Source organism: Eptatretus burgeri, chromosome 10 (assembly GCF_056783735.1).
Source record: "Eptatretus burgeri isolate ZD-2024b chromosome 10, Ebu_testis_v1, whole genome shotgun sequence".
Classification (NCBI taxonomy): domain Eukaryota; kingdom Metazoa; phylum Chordata; class Myxini; order Myxiniformes; family Myxinidae; genus Eptatretus; species Eptatretus burgeri.
In genome coordinates this window covers 23,230,606-23,253,525 of record NC_140970.1, presented here as the reverse complement: position 1 = coordinate 23,253,525, position 22,920 = coordinate 23,230,606, and the positions used below count along the sequence as shown (strand labels likewise).

Here is a 22,920-nt window from a genome sequence, read left to right as displayed (position 1 = left end):
CTGCACCAAGCAGTTCATCTGACCACATGCTTGTCAAAGTAGACATCTCTCTGGCTGTTATTGGAAAACCACCTCAGTGCTGCAGAGTCTGGCATTTCACTCAGGCCGACTGGTGGGGACTTCAAGCAGCCATGAAACTTCTCGACTCATCTCCCATCTCTACTTTCTTTGACATCAACTCATCCTGGAAATTCTTTCAAAGAAATTTGTTCTCTCTCATGAACAGATTTATTTATTTTTTTGTATACATTGTCGAGGCTTGTATGAGAGCGAACACACAACACACATCAAGGGGGACAGGAGACAAGAGAGGATTGGAGTGGGAAGGCCAAAACAGTGGGGAACAGAGACATTTGGAAATCTGTGGAAGGGAGAGGGATGGGACGGGGAACATGGGGAATAGAAGATGGACATTACAGGGACTTTCAGGAAGGAAAGCAGGGAATTTGAAGGAGGTGGGCTTAGGTGGATTATCGGGGGTAGAAAAGATTGAGGATTTGGATGGGGGATGATAAGAGGTGGTGGTGAACAGATGTTTTGAAGGCCTGGAGGGAAGAATGGGAATGAATAGAGTGAGAGAGTTTATTGCAAAGGTGGGAAAAAAGAGGAATGAAAGAGTGAAGGTGAGCAGTGATTCGTGGTTTTGGTAGTTTTAACAGAAGGGAGTTGTTGGCGGACCTTGAGCGCCCTGCGGAAATGTGGTGGGGACAAATCGCAGAGAGACCTGGGGGGGGGGGCGAGGCTGGAGAGGAGATGGTAGAAGACAGAAAGACCACCGACCAACCTGCGGTGAATGAGTGAGAGGCCCAAAGACTCAGCCTCGTTGCGGGAGATGCCAATGACTAGTAAATCAGAGATTTATCCCATCTCGTCTTCAGTTGTCGTACTCTTCCTCCTGCCCAAGGTACACTGAAACTTGTGGTGAGGCAGTTGTCCTGAAGCAATTTGCCTTTGTCTCGTGGAAGGATAATCCAACTGAAGGCAATCTCAGTTCCTTCCATAAAGGTCGGAACAAGTGTGTGACTACCCTCAGGAAAACCAGGAAATAGCATCTTTCTAATCTCAAGTCTGAACTCTCAAACCTGTCTCCCTCCTCCAAATCCTGGTGTCATTGAGTTAAGTCTGTTTCTGATGTATGTTCCCCCTCCATCCCCTCTCTTACCTCAAATGGCTGCACAGCTGACACTGCATGTGAAAAGGTTGAATGCCTAAACTCCGAGTTTGCTTCTAAATCTTGGATCCCAAACCCATCGCTTTCTGCACCCACCTCACCCAGTCACACCCAGCTGTTCCTGTGTCCTTTTCTCCAAACAAACTGGAGAATTTGCTGTTAAACCTCAACTCTGATTCTGCAAATGGTCCAGACAGCATCAGCCCACATGTCCTAAAAATCAGCTCTGCTGCTCTTGCTCACCCTGTCTCTGTTCTATTCACCCTTTCATTTGTTCAATGTCACCTGCCATCTGCTTTGAAATCAGCAAACATTACTGCTCTGCATAAAAAAGGTGCAAAACAGGTCCCTGCAACTACAGACCAATCAGCCTTCTCCCAATCATCAGCAAGGTTATGGAATCCATCACCGCTTCCAACATTAAATCTTTTCTCTTCACCAATGGTCTGATTTCCAATCATCAATTTGGATTCTGACCAGGTCGCTCTACCATGGACTTCCTGCTCCTGCTTTCCCAACAATGGATGGAGGTCCTCAATGCCAGACATGAGATCAGAGCCATCTCCCGAGACATATCGTGTGCTTTCAATATGGTCTGGCACCCCGCCCTGCTTACCAAACTCTCTTCCGATGGTATCCAAGGCAATCTCCACTCATGGCTCGCAGACTTCCTCTCCTGTCACAGTCAATGTGTGGCCCTTAACGTAATTCTCTTATCCCCTCTTCATGTCCAGGCTGGAGTTCCTCAAGGCAGTATTCTGGACACTCTGCTTTTTCTGGATTTATTTTTTTATCAATGATCTCTCCAACTCTCTGGAAAATCTTCGATCACTTTGCTGATTACTCCACCCTTTGCCATACCATTTCACAACCCTCAAGGCCCGGTCACACCTTGACGTTTTAGCCAACGTATGCCGATTTTTGAATTTTTTTTCTAAAACGCTGGCACACGTTGAATACGTTATGGGTAAGTTTTGATAACATTGAGAGCACGCTGAAAAACACTGCCATACGTCGTTGTACGTTGGCTTTAAACGTTGTACTTTTTGGTTGTCCTCAAATTTTTTCATGCTTGAAATTTCACGACGTATGCCGGCGTATGACTCACACGTTCCACTACGCTGGCCACAAGTTGTATGCATGGTCTGCGATCGTTGACAGACGTCAACACATGCTACTTGTAAGTTAATCATAAGTTGAGACACGCCGAGGTAATGTTTAGCGTACCCGAAACTTATTTCTAACCTATGATTAACGTGTTGTTGGCACGTTACGCGATTGTTGCCACACATTGACAGACGTTACTTTTAAGTTACTCATCGGCTGAAAGACGTCGGTATAAAGGATCGTCCTTGCGTCAGCGTCCACGGCCACGGCCAGGACACTTATTTGCAGCATTCTTCAAACTTTTCTTCAGCATGACGAGGATGTTCACACTTCGATGTCTAGCTTGGCTATGATTCCAATTGTCCATCGGCAGGGTCTATTTAAGATAGTCGAGTTTGAGCATTTTAACACGTTCAGAAGAAACGCATCAAATTTCAAAACCCCAGCATCAAAAAACAAAGGCGAGTGACAGCAATTTAAATCGTTCATTGTAAACAATGAAAATAGCTGAGTGGTACCGTTTAAAAGTCGTTGAGTGTAAAAAAAAAAATCCAATTGTTGAGCGCAAGCATCTACTTTCAATAGTGGAGATGCAGCCATTTAAATCGTTGAGTGGCAGCCTATGTATAGCAAACCCTACGTCACCGGCAAAGATAAACTGCCGCACGATATGGATAAGTTAGGTTATCGTTGGGCATAGTTTGTGAACGCCGGCTACACGATAATTATTCGTTGGTATATCATATCTATATAATAAGTAATCAAAGCGCTCTATGCACATTATTAGTTCATTGTGCATTTGTCCAACCCGTTATGAATAGACCTAAATCGTAAAAACAAGCCATAGCTCATTGTTGAAAAAGCCCCATAAAAAATTAGCCGCGAAGAACTTCGAACAATGGTGAAAAGATGTCTCCTACCCGTGGACACGCGGACGCAAGGACGATCCATCATAACCCACACCCTCCCCCTCACACTCGCCTACTACTGCCAACATGAACAAACTACTACTAATACTAATACTAATACTGATACTGATACTGATACTGATACTGTTACTGCTGACATGGACATCGACTCAAAAAGGACTCGAAAACACTGTTGGGCTCCCCTTTTATGAGCACCATTTTTATATACCAATTCCCAAAACCGCTGGGAACACGTCTTTATATGGCAGTTGTAAGCTCGAAACACGTTCATTTATTTTTTTGGTCGACCGGAAGACGTCATTGGAATACGTCTACATACGTCAATGTGTGTTGGGACTACGTAAAGAATTGGTTCAAAGCATGTCAAACATAAGTTAGAAATAAGTTTCGCGTAAAAAAGACATTACCGCGACATGTTTCAACTTATGAGTAGCTTATAAGTAGCGTTTGTGGACGTGTGTAAGCGTCCGCATATCGTGTGTAAAACTTATCCCCATCGCATGCGGAACGTGTGTCATACGCCGAGTACGTCGTAAAATTTTGAACATGTTTAAAATTTCTTGACGTACTCTACTTACTGCGACGTATGATAGCGTACTTTAGCGTTGTACTCACATATACCAAACTTACTCATACCGTATTTGACGTGCCTCAACGTTTTAGACACATTTTTCTTAGGTCGGCATACGCTGGCAAGATCGCCAAGGTGTGACCGCGATGTTGACACTTCCATTTCTACGGCAGTTATGATTCGAATCGTTGTGCGTCAGCCTTTTAATAGGCTACGTCACGACATCGTCGGCGATGCGTGCAACGCGCTATGCCTGAGTTAGACTATCGTTGGGCATCGGTTGTGTAGGCCGACAACAGGTTCAGCATTCGTTGGTATAAGTTATCTATAACACAACGAAACGTTCTGTGTCCGTTACCAATGCGTTATACATAAGACCAAGTCGCTATGAATACGTCCGAATCTTTAAAAAAAAAAACATCAAAAGTTCAACGTAAGCCAGCGTTTTACATACATTTTAATACGTTGCCACCGCTGGCTAAAACGTCAAGGTGTGACCGGGCCTTCAGATCGGCAAACAGCAGCCTCTTCACTCTCTGCAGATCTGGATAAAATCAGAAGCTGGTTAAATATTTGGAACAACTCTTTCAATCCCAACAAATCTCACACTCTCACGATGTCTCTCCAAAAGGACTATCTAGACACCCCCCTCTCCTTTCTCAACAATCCTTCCAAAGAAATCCTTTCATTCAAGCTTCTGAGTCTCACTGTTTGCCATGATCTTTCCTGGGAAAGCCACATTTCAAGCTGGCCTCTAAACCCAGTCACCGACTAGGCATCCTCTGTCATGCAAAGTCCTTCCTTGGCACACCTGAGCTCCTGACCATGTACAAAGCTTTCATCCACAGCCTGAAGGAGTACTGCTCTCCCCTCTGGGCTGGTGCTCCCGCCTCTCACCTTTTTCAGCTTTACGCTATGGAAAGCAAAACATTTGAGATCATTGGCATCTCCTGCGATGAAGCTGTCTTTGGGTCTCTCACTCTCTCACCGCAGGCAGGCCGATGGTCTTTCTGTCTTCTACCATCTCCTCTCTGGCCTTGCCCCTCTGCTGTGTCTCTGATCTGTGCCCCCCTTTCCCCCCATATTTCCACAGAGTGCTCAAGGTCTGCCACCAAACCCTTCTGGTAAAACTACCAAAATCAAGAATCACTGCTCACGTTCATTCTTTCATTCCTCTTTTTCCCTACCTTTGGAACAAACTCTCACACCCTCTTCAATCCCACTCTTCCCTGCATCTCTTATCTTCCCCCAACCAAAATCATGATCTTTTCTACACCCATGAATCTACCCTCAAACCCACGTCCTTCAAATTCCCTGCTTTCCTTCCTGAAAGTTCCTGTATTACCATCTTGTTTACTCCATGCACCCCACCCCATCCCTCTCTCACCGATTGCATGATATCTCTGTTTCCCACTGTTCTGTGCTTCCCTCTCCCACCCCTCTCATCTCCTGCTCCCCTTGTTGTATGTTCTGTGTGTTCGTTCTTATACGAGCCTCGACATAAAAAAAAGTTCATCACTGAAGATGCTCCTTGTCCTTTCCTTCAATCAAAGTTCGATAGACACCACAAGTAAGAAAAAAATAGGACCACTGAACCTGTCGCTTACCTGGGCCCTGACCTAATGTTGTAACCCAAATTTGGTGGCATTCTGACTGGTAGGTCTGGAGAGGAATGTTTTTGAAGGAATTTACACAATTTTCCTAAACATTTACCAAGTCCGCCATTTTGACACACGTCAGGTCATGTGATTGGCATGACCTCTGAAATTTAACGTTATGACCCTGTTCTAATGTTTTCACCTCAATTTGGTAGGATTTTGACTCGTGATTCTGGAGAAAAATATTTTATAAGAAATCAATGCGATTTTCCCAAAAGATGACCAAGTTAGCCATTTTGACACACTTCCGGTCAAGTGATCGGCAAGACTTCCATAATTCAACATCCATACCCTGGCCTAATGTTGTAACCCAAATTTGGTAGCATTCTGACTGGAGGATCTGGAGAAGATTTTTGAAGAAATTTCCTAAGTCGGCCATTTTGACCAACTTAAAGTCAGATGACTGGAACGAGCTTTGCAATCCCTGTTCTCTCTCTATCGAGTGCAGCCTGTGGCTGCTGGTTGCATCATTGGTTGGGACACGGCTATGCCGCTGATGCAGTGTCCCCCTTACCAGTATACTGGTACTCATTTTGCCGACCTCGGAAGGATGACAGGCTGAGTCAACCTCCTGGTGTATATTAATTCAGCGGCCAATGGGGCTTGAACTCAGGACCCAAGGATCCCAAGCCACCACCCTAACCACTAAGCCAACACCAGGCTTGTAATCCCTGTTACCAGTCAGGAAAGGAACGTTGCTGCCAAATTTCAGCCAGATCAGCCTTGAGGTTTGGCCGGAGAAATCGAAATAGATGGATGGATGGATGGATGGTGTGCAATGACAATACCTTATCTGGAATTTAAATTCCAGAGAAGCCAAATACAAAACAAAAAAAACTTGTCTGAACACACTTTGCTGAAAAGTCCCAGGTACCCAATCCCTGCCTAATATCTATTGATATATATATATATATATATATATATATATATATATATATATATATATATATATATATATATATATATATATATATATATATATATATATATATATATATATATATATAATCTCCACCAGTCTGTCTGTCTATCTGTTTGGGGAGGAGCATCCCAGTTCAGGGTGGAGCTTCCCCCATTCAGGGAAGAACTTCAAAATCAAATCCCCACCATTTTATTTGCTCCATGCAGCCTCTTTTTAAGGTTCACACTTTCTTACTCTCTCACAGCTGTATCCATCCATCCATTGGGACCATACTCTGTGCAGAGCGTTGGAGCTACAGAAGCAGTCTCCTTGGATATTTGGTACAATCCTGGGCGGGTTGCCACTCCAACACAACAGCTGTATCTTTACTCTAATTCGATATCTGATTTCATTTTGCATGGCCGCGAATATGGTTTAAGACTATTGAAAAAAAAAAAACCAGGAAGAAAATTGGATGAAAATTCGCGATTTTGGACAAAAATGCATTTTCAGTCAAATTAAGGCCTGTAATATAAAGTCCATTCAGACTCCCTCACCGAATGTTATACATATCTACTGTATGACCGTGAGACTTCCCACTGGTGCCCCACTAGTTAACGAGCTATTATATGTCACAAATCCTTTCCTTGTTGCTTCTCAGAGCTGGTGACTCGAGTCTGCGACTCGGCCTCGAATCGCACTCGAGTCTTGCAACTTGACTCAGACTTGAGACTTTTTGAGGACTTGCAACTTACTTGAAACTTGAGTTAATTATGACTTGTTGATAATGTTCGGAAAATTATCGTTGAATAAACATTGAAATAAAACGGGATTTAAAAGAAATGGTAAATTATTTTCAGTCGTGGTCGTGCGTGGTTTGGTCAATGATGACATATACCTATACCGCGTACGTGTACATGTGCAGCATGCCAGCGCTCATGGCTGCCGGGTCACATACCGTTCACTACTAAGGTTAAAGGCAGTGTCCACTCTCCAGCCAGCACACCACGAACAAGGTGGCAAGCACCAGTCTTACTAACGTTGGAAGCAATTTTATTCAAAACGTGAAGATTTTGTGATAATTAAAATGTCAGTTGACTTGGATTATTTCAACTTCATCAATAACTGTAAGTAATATCAAGACTTGTCTTTTTAAAAGGAAAACAGAAAAAAAGTACAGTATCTGAAAACACAATTGAAGTTCATAAGTTATTCATTTTATTTTAACATAAATAATAAAAATACAGGTAAATTATTAAAACTAGCTGAGTACCTGCCCGACAGGCGTTCTTGTTCCAAGCAAGTAAGAAAACTCACTCAGAGAAGAACACATTCTTCTGACACATACCTTCATTTGGGCGGTGTACAAGCAACTGACAGCTGCCTCAATCGCTCCAGAAAATAAAATTTAAAAAACCCTGAGTTACGAGCATGACGCAAAAAAAAACATACCAACTTCTTATAATTCAAAAAACCTCACTGCACTGGAAAACATGCGGACAGGAATACTGTACTGTTGAGGGTGGGAACCTGTAGTACCCTATCCCATCTGGAGCAGCACTACACAATACACATTTACATAGAGAATTTGTGTCCCCCCCACAAACTTCTGTGCCCCCAAGACCACCTGCAAAGATGAAAGCACTCATAAACACGAATTAGGGTCATGCTGTTCCTATTTAGAAAGTCTGTATGTAATCGGCCAAGAACTGTAGGAGGAGTATGCGACAAACAAACACACAAACAAACTAACTATAGTAAAGTAAAGTATAACATCTGTGAATTATAGTAAAGATATCCTTACCCGTTCCTTACTTACATGCATGGATTGATGATCAATCACTAAGCTGGCTTATAGGCTGCACATATTTGGTTTTAATGTATTATTGAAACCAACAAACATTCCCAAAGTGGTCGCATTAGGATATACAAAAATTAGAGAATTCGGAAATAAAAAGAACCGGTGTGCTTAAAATGAGGCAGAAAAGTATCTGATGATTTTTTTAACGACATCAAATTTCATTCGACACTTGAAAACTCATCCGGAGAAGTAAGTTTATCTTTCCATTCTTGAAATGGTTTCAAGTGTGGGACTTGACACAAGTTGAAGTAATACTATGGTGACTTGAAACTTGACTTGAGACTTACTTCAGACTTGGCTCAAGTGACTTATTGACATCACTGGTGCTTCCTAAAACATGTGGGCCTTTGTTTGATGGATTGTGGTGACATCCTAATCTCCCAACTTTGATAAAATAAATAGCTAGTCAAATACCTGCAAAATGTCATTCAGTGCTGGATAATCTGTCTCTGCAGAAAGATCAAATAGGAAATCCGCAAATTTACTTGTGTGGTTATTTTCTGGAAGTGGTGCAGCCTTTTAACTTCTTTCGCATTAATATTAGCCACACTTTATCTTATAAATGCAGATAATATCTAGAATCTCACCTCCAAGTCTGGTTGCTGCTTTAGAATACTTAACAGCATCCTATTCAGACTAATTCATCAAAATGAAAAAGACATATCTCCAAAACACCATGGTGTATGACTCAGACTCATAGGTATCTCTCAACCAAAGGCTGGGTCAGTCAAAGGCATTCTTCCTTGCCTACAATAGACCATAATAAGCGGTGAGGAGAGAATACCATACCAGCACCACTCAATCAGATGGTCAATTCTACAAATGCCAAACTGATCAATGACTTCCCAGGTGATCAAGAACAATACATACCAATGAACACTGCTGTTACTGAAGAAGAAACAGTTCTTTCCCAGCAGAATTTCTCAACTCAATTGATCTATCTGGTTTACCTCAACACTAACGAGTCTTGAAGAAAGGCATTTCAGTAATTACACGATCATTAGACCTTCCACACCTCACTAATGCAACACAGTGCATCACGATCAGTCTCTTCTCAATGTCATCGAAGCCAAGAGTATCAATGGCCCATTAGCAGGAAAGTGTATTCTCATCCCCAGAGTCCAAATTATTCCATTAGACAGTGACCTCCCTTTCAAGTTCGGACGACTTCAGTTTCCAGTACATCTCTGCTATGCAATGAGCATCAAACAAATCGCAAGGACAAACACGAATAAACCTCTCAACACCTCCATTTTCACAAGGAATGCTGTATGCGTCACTAAGCAGAGTTGGATCCCCCAAGTTCCTTTCGGTACATGTGTGGAAGTAAAATAATTAATCCCATCTTGTGAAATGTATAAAATATGCTGCACCAACAATTTATGGCCATATAAGGTGATATAAAGCTCTGTGGATCACATGACTATCACAAAGCATTGGTATTATTACATTCATACGCTAAGCCATATTTTGTGGACGTATCTCCTCAAACTGCCAGATGGATTGTCGCCAGTTTCTCTGTGGTCTAATGTAGAACATAGGCTATGTGAGATCGCGCCAGATGGACAGGTTTGGGAATGTTTGGCGATTTTCTAATTTTTACATTCGTTTGCATGGCGATGTGACGTCACCGCTGAAAAGCGTAATAACGTCATGACATCGTCGGTCATTCACTGACGTCATGATGTCTGTCGTCAACAGACTGTCACCACTGAGAGGCATAATGCCACTCCGAGAAAACAGCGTCTGCAATGTAAAACCCTCTTCTGCACATGCTGACTACCTCAGAAGGTGAATTTGACACAAAAAAATGTAACAAAGAAACATTGTATATAAAGAAATTCTATAAATCACATTGTGAACACTGGATATGACGTCATAATGAACCCTCACTTGATAAACTTAGCACAGAGCATGGGTTTGGCTAGTTCTGTATTAATCATGCTGAAGCAAGTTTTTCCATCGTGGGATTGGCATTCTTTGTGGACAAATATATGTACTCATTTCATCTTGTATGTTTTCAAATGCTTTTAAAAAATGTGGAAGTGTAAATAATTATATTAAGATATATTTGTTCATGTCATGGCAACAATGAGCACCAATACTTGAGCCAGGAAGTTTAAGTTTTCACTGTGCTGGAATCAAAGGATTGCAAATAAAATAAAAAAACAGTCCCCAATGATCCCTTCCCTAAATAGCCCTTTGATTTCCATAGATAAATATGTGGTATATTAGAATTTATTATATGCTCTACAGTTTACTTTAAAATATATGAACTTATCACTGGAACCTATCCCCCCCCTCCCCCCATTTCCCATTGAAACAATGTCTCCACATTCGCGGTTTCAACATTCGCGGTGTTTTCCTGGAATGTATCCCCCATTACACGTGTCAGGTCAGGTTAGATCTGTGACATGCTACAGGTACCATGTAAACCTGTTCTAACCTGTTCCATGGTCGGATTGTCGGCGACTAAACCGTCTCCCCCACCAGGTTTTCTGGTGAGGAGGGTGTTTGGATATGGACACCCAGCAGGATTAAAAACAAAACCTGTCAAAGGGTGGAGGAGCTCCTTGTGAGCCAACGGCCATCCATATCTAGTGCCCAACTGTGTCTGCGGACGTCCTCCTGCAGTTGGATTACTTTTTATTAGGAGGTTGGTGGCAGGATTTGCACTCCGGCTACCGTAAAACCCTTCATTCCGCAAAACACAAAAACGCAAAAAAAATCTGAAAAACCCACTCCGTGGTAGTACCTCTTGTGCAGCTTCCCTTCGCAGGGCAGCTCACCGGATGATGGGATTGGGGCAAAGCCTTCGAGACCCCCAATCTTTGATGATAGGAGGGAAACCACGGGGTAACATCCCTGGGTCAGATTGTGGGAGAGTGTGTCGGAGTGGTGCTGAGGTGTCGTTCACCAGACGGCGGTCTCCTTGGGTTAACCTGAGGCGGTCCCTTCGGGTGGGTGCCTGGAATGTCCTATCCCTAAGAGAGGATGATCACCTGTCTCTGTTATCATCTGAGCTCAAGCGTTTGGACATCGGGATTGCAGCTCTCTCTGAGGTTCGGAAACCGGATTGCGGTGAGATAATGGTGGGTGGTTGCACCTACTATTAGTCTGGTCGCTCTGATGGTTACCATACCCAAGGAGTTGCTGTAGCTGTGTCCAATAAGCTGACCCCAATGATAATTGAGGTAACACCGGTCAACGAGCGTATTATGAGACTAAGGATTCGTCACTCCTTAGGTGTCATTTCCCTGGTCTCTGTCTATGCTCCGACTGAGGCGAGTGATCTTACCGTGAAGGATGCATTCTACGCCACACTCGAGTCTGTGGTTGATCAGTGCCCCAGACGAGATACACTTCTAATCTTGGGGGATTTCAATGCATCAACTGGAACTGATAGGGATGGTTATGAGATGTGTGTTGGTCCCCATGGGTCAGGAACTATGAACCAGAATAGCACTAAGTTCCGTGACTTTGCAAGAAGTCATGGACTTAGGGTGGCTGGTTCATGGTTTCAGCGCCCACAAGCTCATCGCTGGACTTGGTATTCCAACGCTGGCGGTGCGGCAAAGGAGATTGACCATGTCCTCATTGACGGTCGCTGGAGGATGATCCAGAACTGCAGGGTCTACAGGAGTGCTCAGTTCCTCAATACTGACCACAGGCTTGTTGTTGCAACTCTAAAGCTGCACCTTAAATCCTGGAGAATGGTACCATCCCAGCCTAGGCTGGATGTTGGCAAGCTCAGGGATGAGAGAGTAGCTGAGGAGTTTGCGAACAGGCTGAGTAGACACTTGGGGGGTCTGGGTGCTTTGGGGGGTCCTGAAGAGTTGTGGAGTGCCTTCAAGACCACCCACCATCTTTGATGTTGCCGGTGGATGTCTTGGAACTCACAGCAGGGCAAAGAAGAATTTTGTCTCTCAAGGGACACTGGATACCATTGACCAGAGTCGCAGGGCCAGGCTGAATGGCAGAGCTGAGCTGTTCGGGAAGCTGAAGCGTAAAACTGTACGTGCACTAAAGGTGGACAAGGAGGCCTATGTGCGAGGAATCTGTGAGGGGGTAGAGCATCTCCTGTGGACAGGTGATTCTCGTCCCGCTTACAGGGGAATTCGCGCATTGCGTTCATCCAAGCCCATCCCTCGGAGCACTGCAGTTAGAGCAGAGAGTGGTAGGCTCATGACAGAGGAGTCTGAAGTGAAGGCCCGCTGGGCCGATTACTTTGAGCGGTTGTACCAGGCTGATCCCTCAGCTGTCGAGTTGGACGTCAAGGGTTTTACAATCCCTGTTGCTGACCCTCGATTCAACTGTGGTCCACCATCGCTTGTGGAAACACGGGTTGCGGCGAACCGGTTGAAACGGAACAAAGCTCCAGGGATCTGTGGCATCCATGCTGAACTTCTCAAGACTGGTGGAAAGGCTGCACTCGTGTCGTTGCATGCAGTTTTGTGCTCTGCCTGGAACACAGGCATCATCCCAACTGACTGGAAGAGGGGCCTTGTTGTTCCTCTCTGGAAAGGGAAGGGTGATCGCCAAGACTGCAACAACTACCGAGGGGTGTCGCTGCTCTCAGTGCCGGGCAAGGTCTTTGCTCGGATAATTCTTGATAGGGTTCGCCACCATCTGCTTGAGCACCAGCGTCCAGAGCAGTCAGGCTTTACATCAAAGAGGTCAACGATTGACCGTATCCTTGCTCTTCGTGTCCTCACCGAACGCAGACGAGAGTTTCGGCAGGGGCTGCTTGCAGCCTATGTTGATCTCTGTAAAGCGTTTGATTCAGTAAATCGGGATGTCCTCAGGAGGATTCTTGGTCTTCGTGGGGTGCCACCAAAACTGATCGATCTGATGTCTGAACTCTACTCTGGTACTGAGAGTGCTGTGAAGTGTGGTGGTACCATCTCTGACTTATTTCCAGTTGTTACTCGAGTTCGTCAGGGGTGTGTACTGGCCCCCACACTTTTCAGCACTTGTATGGACTGGATTTTAGGGAGGATGTCGGAGGGATCAAGCTGCGGTGCATCGTTTGGGAATGTCAAGATCTCGGACCTTGATTTTGCAGATGATGCAGTCATCTTTGCAGAGACTAGATATCCTTTTGGGGGCCCTCGAGGTGCTGAATGAGGAGTCGGAGCCGCTGGGATTACGGGTTTCTTGGGTCAAAACTAAGATCCAGGCTTTCATTGACATCTTGGATGCTGCTGTCCTGTCTGTGTCTGTTTGTGGTGAGGATGTTGAGGTCGTGGAGAGATTCACTTACCTTGGCAGTGATATTCATGTCTCTGCTGGCTGTGAGTCAGAGGTCAATAGACGTCTGGGTCGGGCCTGGGGAGTCATGGATTCACTGGATCATGGGGTGTGGCACTGCCGGTACCTGTGCGGGAGGACGAAAGTCTGAGTCTTCAGGTCCTTGGTACTTCCAGTCTTGCTCTATGGATGCGAGACTTGGACTCTGATCAAGGATCTGAGATGGAGACCTAATTCCCTTGGTACCGGGTCTCTTCGGAGAATCCTTGGCTATCGCTGGTAGTATTTTGTGTCCAACGAGGGGTTGCTGAGAGAGACTCGGATGAGATTTGTTACCTGCATAGTCCGTGAGCGTCAGTTGCGGCTGTATGGACATGTGGCTCGTTTTCCTGACGCTGATCCTGCTCACCAGATTCTCTCAGCGGGGGAGTCTCGTGAGCGGACGAGGCCAGTGGGCCGACCACGTGCCTCGTGGTTGCAGCAGGTTGACCATCATCTCAAGGAGATGGGGATGGGCCTGGCATCTGCCTGGGGGATGGCCAGACGGAGACCCCTGGAGTACCGGCAGAAAGTGGACGCAGCGACGCGCTGTTCCGGCACATGCTCCCATACCTGACCTGACCTATCCCCCATGAATGTCGGCATCTGGTGTACTTAATTCTAATTAATGAATGCATATAATATTCTGAATAACAATTTGTAAGAGAGTAAAACTTTAGTGATCACATGATATTATCACACAGCATTAAGGTTTCTGGAATACAGGCATTTTTGTGAAGCATACATTATGCAATAGTCATGAAGGGGGAGGGCTGAGAAGCAATGCAAATGTATGATAAAGCTCAAAAGTGTTTGAGGACACACCACAGGAATTTCCTGAAACAAAGTCTTGACTGGATAACGCATCTGTTCCTCAACACAAAGGCAATTACACCATGTCCTTGAAAACGTTCTGTTTGTCTCTTATCAGAATGTGACCATCTGGGGTTGGTCAACTCACTTGCATGCAAGTTGATGACCCTCCCCATTTACTCTTCTCTGTATAAGAAACTCTGTTTGAAACATCAAGCAGAGAGGTATCACATTGTATTGGATGTCCTCTCTCCATGTGCATGTTATTAAATGATTCAACTCTCACTGTGACTGGTGTAAGTTTATCGAGATTTTGAATTTCAGGAAGGCTGTTTTCAAGGAAACCCTTCATTGAAGGTACATGCATGTGTATTATCATTAAGTAGAATTACACATTGGAAAAAAAAGTATTTACATTGTGTGTTGTAACTTAAATTCTGATGAATTCCATAAACGTTTTCAAAAACTGTTCCAAAAACTTTTTCTTATTTCACTTAGTACTAAAAAAAAGTATTAGCATTGCGTATTGCAACTTAAATTCTGATGAATTCCATAAACTTTTTCAAAAACTGTTCCATAAACTTTTTCTTATTTCACTTAGTACTAAAAAAGTATTAGCATTGTGTGTTGTAACTTAAATTCTAATGAATTCCATGAACTTTTTCAAAAACTGTTCCATAAACTTTTTCTTATTTCACTTAGTACTAAAAAAGTATTAGCATTGCGTGTTGTAACTTAAATTCTAATGAATTCCATGAACTTTTTCAAAAACTGTTCCATAAACTTTCTTATTTCACTTGTATTACTACTAAATGGGATTCCACTTAACATTTCATAATCCAGCATTTCACATTCATGCTGATTCCATGAGAGGCAAGTCACATGAGTATGACATCCTGGGCTTTGTCAGCTTTAAGCACTGATTCTATCCATCCCACAAATAACTTCACGTACATATTTATGCTCAGGGAAAGTTATGTTAAAATTGATAAAGCAAAATACAATGTTCTCAATGCACTTATCTCACACTTTTCAGGTTTTTTTCCGAAGCCAAAAATAACCGCCTAAATAAAAACAACCTGTTTTTCTCGCTGAGCAAATATGTTGCTTCAATTTTTGACAGGAGAAATGAAGACAAATTTGATTAATTACATCTCTAATTCCACCAAAAAGTTTTGTTTCATTCATTATGCCAACTCCAAATATACTTTAAAAATCTGACATGTTTCAAAATATTAAAATTAGCACCTAAATTCGACACAACCAACATGCAACACAATCTTTGCTTTCATCAACGAAGTTGAAGTCCACTTCAAATTCATATTCTTTACCCACCCATGAGGTATGTAAACAGCTAATCTCATCATTATACCTCATATCTACTCATACCTACCCTGCCTACCTTACTTAAAATTGATTTCTATACTCTCGCTGTTTCTTCTCCTGCCACCATTGTCTACTTGTGATCTCTCTACTCTTGCTGAAGTGTCCGTACATCCTTTACCAACCTAAGCCTTAACATCAGTTTGCTGGCCTTATACCCTATATTTTTTCAGCTCTTCCACAAGCCTCAATACCTGTATTAAAATGTACTAACACATACCAAATAGTATTGAAAACTTGTAGTACATATTTCACATAAGCCAATCCTTTCACCCATTGCAACTCATCAGCTTGGGACTGATTGTAAGTTAATGCAACCAGAACACTTTCACTTATGCAATGAGAGATTGCATGCACCAGACTTGATGAAAAATGAAATACTTTTTCATTATTTCCTTTGGTCAAAGTTGAATCTCATTACTCAAACCACTGGACCATCACTGCAAGTGTAGCTGCAACTCACTCTATCTCCTCGATCTCCTTTTTCTATGATCGAGCCATTGTTGATGATGGAAGGCCCTGGCTGCCCAGGACGACCCTGCAAAGATAGTCAGGGAATTGTATTATATGCTATATGTAATAGATCTCATGTGTGCAAAGATATCGACTTAAGTTTGTTGAAATTGAAAATCTGCATCACCTGTTTTGCCTTTGTCATTGTAATTGTATTCGAGTTGCAGAACTGGATAGTTAAATGTTGGTCACTTTATCTGTCAATTTAATGTGGGAGTCTTAATTAGGCATGTGACAAGTGTACTCAACTTATGGGCAAGGTTACATGTGCAGCAAAATCATTTGTGCAGTTTTTCCATCTCACCGGATAGCCAGGAATTCCTCTGATTCCTGGAGCACCATTCAGTCCCTGCATCACAAAATAATTATTAATGATGAACTTGGATGTGATTTCACACATACTAACTACATATAATCAGATGGCCTAACATATTGAAATAGTATATTATATTGAAAAAATTAACTCCTACACTTGTCCAGTTGTTGTCCTTCAGGTGGATTACAAAATAATTCAAGTTTTGTCCTAAAAAGAGCACACAATTTTATTTTAAAATAACTTACAGGTTGTCCTTCATCTCCCTGCAATCACACACATCCAAGAAGTTCAATTAGGCAGGATTGCTGATAAATATATTTTCTTAATGCAATGCATTTATTAATGTCAGTTAAAAGTCTAACAGCAGAGCAGACTTTCCATCTGGCATAATTCTCAGCAATGGACTCAATGTGGCTTATCAATAAACTATTCATGTTATATTCGTTTGTTTTAATAATCAGTTACAGGAATGTGATGGAGTATATCCAAGTGTGTGACTCACAGGTGGGCATGGTACACATGGGATTGTGGGTGGCTGTGGAAAAAACAAAACATTGGTTTATTGTACTATTCATCAACCATCCCTACATAAGCCACGATATTCCAGCAAATTATGTAATGAATCAAGAACGATATGTGTGAAACACCCTGAAACATTTATTTGTAACTTTGGTTTGCATGCTAGACTCATTTTATACCACAGGTATTGAAGTATGCTCCTTGTAAAACTTTATGGGAAAGATAAAGCACAATACATTTGAAGATAATGGAGGAGGTGCAGGGTTCTACAAAGTCAGTTGTTCACAGTGGCTACAAACTACAAGAGTGAGAAGAGTTCTGTTTAAGAGTACTCATCTTCAAGCAAGCAAATGGTGAAAAGCTTATTCTGCTCCGTTCTCCCCCAACCCACCCCATCCTCTACCACCCACAACCCATTCAATTATCTTTTCTCTGGAAATACTTTTTCCATTTACCAGTGAAAAATATTTTCTGGGAAATACTTTTTCAAAAGCAATGGTAAAACCAAAAGAAAAACAACAAAAGTTGACAGTGAATTTAAATGAATGGTTTGAGAATGGCACACACCGTCGGTGTTACAGGAGGGACTGAATGACCAGCTGCAGAACACAGAGCTTCCACAAGGTCTTCTTCAGTGGACATAATGACGGCTGGATCATCAATATAAAAGACTGAGCGGTGACCTGGCCCAGCCTGACCAATGAGCTGAAGCTGCATCTGGTCAGAATCTGCAGCTCCGACCGCAAATACCAGCACACCTGGAGAAAGCAGCCCATACTAACATGAAGCTGCTTATTCATGAACAAATGACAAACACGTATCATTAATAAACAATTTCAAATGCTCCAAAAATGACATGGATATTGTTTTTTGGCTGATTAATATGCAAAAATCTGTTGGTTTTGAAAAGAACAACTCATTGATTTATTTGTGTGGCTTCACATGACTGAGGTCTTGCTTCACTGAGGTCTTCAAGTTGTAAAATCAAAAGCATCAGGAAGCACCAAAAGGAAAGCTTGGAGGTCAAACTAACACTGATAAAATGTAGTGCAAGTTGGGGACCAGATTTCAGTGTTGGGAAAGAGGGGAAAATATACCAGCCCATCTCACCTCTTCAGTCCCAGTTAGATGTACAGAATCCCGAATGTCCACACTTAAGGAATCTCCATCTGACAGTCTAGCGGGCAATTACATATGAAACTGGAAAGCAACTCAAAACGCAAAGCCCACCCACATCTGCTTTGTACTCAAACTAAACTTTACAAAAACAACAGCAAAAAAAAAAATGTACATTTTATAAATTGAGTGTTCTCCATATTTTCATAATAAAGGTTTGTTGAAATTTGATGACAAAAGCTGAACTGGTAAAAAGAGTTAGGGCCTGGACAGACACACTGGAGTTAAAATGGTAAATAAACAACTAAAAAATATATAAAATGTCATAGCCCCTGTTGTTTTAATAATTTTGATGTATGCAGTTAAAGGGCAAGCCCATATTTATGTACAACTAAAATGGCTGACAGTCTACCAGTCGGCCATCTTTGATCAGATCAGAAAATAAAGTGAGGGGCATGTGTAGGCCATCATGTACAGTGCTTTTGCCAAATTTGAACATCGGTATATGCATGTCTGACAAGTGGTTGAGAACGTGTTCAACATCGGGTTTTGAACAACTAAAATGGCGGTCAGTCGGCCATCTTGTTTCTAATGTTAAAAACAAATGATGTGTGCCATCATGTGTTGTCTTTGTGCCAAGTACAAATAAAATCAGTCCATACATGTCCGAGATATGATTGTGCACGCATGCACGCACACACAGACATGAAAATTGAGACCAAATTGATCAGCCCCCGTTTCGGATAGTCCAATGGGGGCTCATAAAAAAAAAACACGGAAGCGATTAGAAAACCTGGCCGTCTCGTGCTGATTTGCAGTGGACGGGCTGAAAAGGGACTTTGTCCTTTGCCCTTTTTTACTTAGTGTGACTTTGCCCTTTGAAATTTTTACCCAATTATTACCTCCGCCACCAAAGGTGGAAGGAGGTTATGTTTTCACCCCTGTCTGTCTGTTTGTTTGTGTGCAGCATATCTCAAAAAATTATGGAGAGAATTGGATGAAATTTGGTGGGCAAGTTGGGTGTGTGACAACGACAAGCAGGTCAGATTTTGGTGAAGGTCCAGATCCGGATCCAGCCACAATAATTTTTTAAGTGATTCTTAACCATTGATAGATAGGGCCAAAAAAACGATATATAGCACAATATGACAAAAAATTGCAGACGGATTCGGATGAAACTTGGTGGGCACATTGGGTGTGTGACAAGGAAGATTATTAGAAAATGTAAACAATTGTGTATCAGTACTCTGAACAAATTCCAAATTCCTGCCTCCTAATTCAAATTATCTTGTGATAGTCTGCAATCTACATTTATGACAGTAATATGGTACCAGAAAAACAACCAACATTTGACTAACATGGGCTCCAGACAGCACAAACTTAGAGACAGTGAAATGCATATTGTAAAATATTGATTCACTGACAACAAAATCCATTGAGTAGAGGATTAAAACAAATAAACAAATAAACAGAATGAATTACGTATCTTGACAGTGAAAGCTGGTGTTGAAATAAGTAAACAACTTTTACATTCCCTGTGTTTTGCAGTGACATATCAAATATAGAACTTGAGATGTAATTACTCAAATCGACAGTATATATATATATACTGTCGGATATTGTGATTTGTGAAGGATATATATATATATATATATATATATATATATATATATATATATATATATATATATATATATATATATATATATATATATATATATATATATATATATATATATATATATACTGTCGATTTGAGTAATTAAATCTGAAGTTCTATATTTGTTATTTCACTGCAAAACACAGGGAATGTAAAAGTGTGTGTAAACACACACACACACACACACACACACACACACACACACACACACACACACACACACACACACACACACACACACACACACACACACACACACACACACACACACACCTAAAAAGTAATGGGACTGACTTCACAGAAATTTTATTCCAAAGAATATATTGAAAGCACAGCTTGTCCCCTTCAAAATAGTTTCCCTCCAGTCTCACACACTTATCCATCCTCTTCTCCCATGCTTCGATGCACCCCAAGAAGGCTTCTTCTGGAATCCTACGGAGCTCCATCGTCATGGCTCTTTTGATGGCCTCCACATTAGGAAATTGGGTCCCCTTGATCACCCCCTTTAGCTTGGGGAATAGGAAAAAATCACAAGGGGCCAAGTTTGGCGAATACGGGGGTTGCTCCAGAGTTGGCACGTCCCTCTCCACCAGAAACTGTCGGATGCTCAGGGCACTGTGAGCAGGGGCGTTGTCATGGTGGAGCACCCAGGCGTTGTTCTCCCACAGATCCCTCCTCTTGTCCCGGACTGATCACATGTGGCGCCGGAGGATCTCCTTGTACACGTATTGATTCACTGTTTGACCGTGGTAGAAACTCAAAGTGGACGATGCCCTTGATGTCAAAAAAACACTATGAGCATCACCTTGACCTTCGACTTCGACATCCTTGCTTTCTTTGGTCTTGGTGATGTCGGACTTTTGCACTGACGACTCTGTCGTTTAGTCTCGGAATCAAATTCTCATATCCACGATTTATCGCCAGTAATGACTCTCCCGAGCAGGTCTGGATCGTCCTTGAGGCGCTCGATAATGTCTTGACAGACAGTGACGCTTTGCTGTTTCTGGTCCTTGGACAACATCTTGCGCATTTCGAGATTTTCAGTGATGATGGTCCAGACAGTGTCCTTGTTGATAGAAAGTTCCTCAGCAATCATCTGCACTGCGAGTCGATGATCCTCGTGCACCATCTGCTTCACACGCTCGATGTTGTCCGCTGTTCTGCTCATTGAAGGTCTTCCAGACCGTAAATCATCTTCAACCTCCTCCCGTCCCTCTTTGAACCTCTTACGCCATTCAAATACACGTGTACGTGACATCGTTTCTTCCCCGTAGACTTGCTGCAGCATTGTGAAGGATTCGGAAGGTGTTTTGCCAAGCTTGGCAAGAAACTTCAGATTGGCTCTCTGCTCACGACTCATAGCGCGACGACTCAGACTAGACAACCTGTGAAGCACGACCTGTAAAAAAAATCACACAATGAGCGCAGTCAACCATCACCAATCATATACATTGCTGGAATGTTGCGAAAGACTGTGACGCAACCTGTTCATTCAAGTTGTGTAAGTAGAGCACACAGCAGGCTCAGTCCCGTTACTTTTTAGACGGACCTCGTATGTGCTCAAGCTGATATAAAAATATGAAATTGTTTTCAACAAAAATCTGTGGTCAGTTATAGAGAAATAGAGAAAAAGAAACAAGTGCAGGAAGCAGACCCTGGTTGTATGCATTTCTGGCAGGTAGCGTAACATTATCTTGGGAACGGCCATCCGTCATGACGACCAGAAGGCGTGGAACATCATATCTTGCACCTTGTCCACCAAAGAACGTTTTCCGCACTGCAAACTGGATGGCATGGCCTAGTACACGCAAAAACATGTGCGGAATAATTATCTTAACAAGTTTGTGTGGTGTGAGTGGTACTGTCTTTTATATGCAGCATTCTAGTGCCATCCCAAGTTAGTCTGAAGGTATTAGGAGTAAAACTTAATGTGTGGACTGCTGCCTCATATAGAGCAAAAACACTAAACTAGGTGAGGCAAACAGATTGTGCCATCCTTGAAGGTTATTAAAGTGCTGACTCGGTTTTTACCAACAATCTGATAGTGACATTGTAATTCACCCAAGAACAGCTCTGACCACAGCTTCCTATTGAAATCTAAACTGCTGCGTTCAACAAGGTTTGAACCCATGAACTATGGAATCCAGTTTTGTCACCATTAAGGTAAAGAAAATTAAGCAAGTGAGAGAATGAGAAGAAAAATGAAAAAAAGCATTTGATAAACAAATAAATAATTTAGTGGTCAAGGTTGGAACGGGCCTCAAAAGGCCACACCCATCCAAAACACTTAAACAAGAGAAAGGAACGGCACTAAAAATATTGAAAAATCAAGACATTCAAATAAGAACATCTTCGCTGTTGTTGACTTCACAAGCTGTAATGGAACACCATCCATACTGGAATAAGGAACAATGTTGCTCTTGTTGTAACACTCACAGTTGTTTCAAGGTAAAACGATATTCTTCTCCTTCTCTTCACTTTATAAGGGGTGAGGTTCATTGGTCCCAATCTTCTGCCCTGCCTTGACCACGATAATCCTCTACTTCCATCTGTCCTCAGACAAATCTCTCCACTCTCCAACCACCCAACCTTATTGATATCCCTCCTCACAATCCTCCCATCTCAACCATGATCTGCCTCTTTTCCTCTGACCCTGCTCCCTCAACCTATCCACTTCTTTACCACTCTCTATTCCTCCATCTGCACCATGTCCAGCTCAATTCAGATAGCTTTTTAACAATCTCCTCGTGAAGCTTACTTGCACACCAATCTCCTCCCTCAGTTCATCCATCCTCCTTCTGTCTACCCTGTTCACTCCCAAAATACTCCTGACCCAGTTGTTCTCGCAGACCAGCAGCCTCTGTTGTCTCTCTGACAGGGCCACCAACTCCAGACCATAAAGGTAGGCCGGCATTGCACAAGACACCAGAACTTTCCCTTTCATTTTCCTTGATATATTTTCTGTCTGCCATCAATCCCTCCACCCTCATTCCACACATTTGCACCCACCTGAATCCTACTCTGCACCTCTGCCTTCGACTTATCATTACCGGTCACTGTTCCCCGAGATACCCAAATCTATTTCACTGTCCGATCTCCTTCACCTCCAACCT

General features: G+C 42.6%; 1 protein-coding gene across 2 annotated transcripts in view; it reads right to left on the bottom strand.

Moving 5' to 3' along the window:
* Positions 1–22,920, bottom strand: part of LOC147018083 (uncharacterized) — a 357,617-nt gene that overhangs the window by 255,674 nt on the left and 79,023 nt on the right. For both annotated transcript variants that reach the window (XR_015062269.1, XM_085897420.1), the window contains exons 20-25: positions 21,462–21,605; positions 17,599–17,789; positions 17,015–17,047; positions 16,758–16,775; positions 16,501–16,545; positions 16,147–16,221 (exon numbers count right to left, since the gene is read on the bottom strand). Coding sequence is in view for 1 of the 2 variants with exons in the window: in XM_085897420.1 (XP_085753546.1) it covers positions 16,147–16,221; positions 16,501–16,545; positions 16,758–16,775; positions 17,015–17,047; positions 17,599–17,789; positions 21,462–21,605 (506 nt within the window). In the remaining variant the exon portion in view is untranslated. The remainder of the gene's footprint in view (positions 1–16,146; positions 16,222–16,500; positions 16,546–16,757; positions 16,776–17,014; positions 17,048–17,598; positions 17,790–21,461; positions 21,606–22,920) is intronic.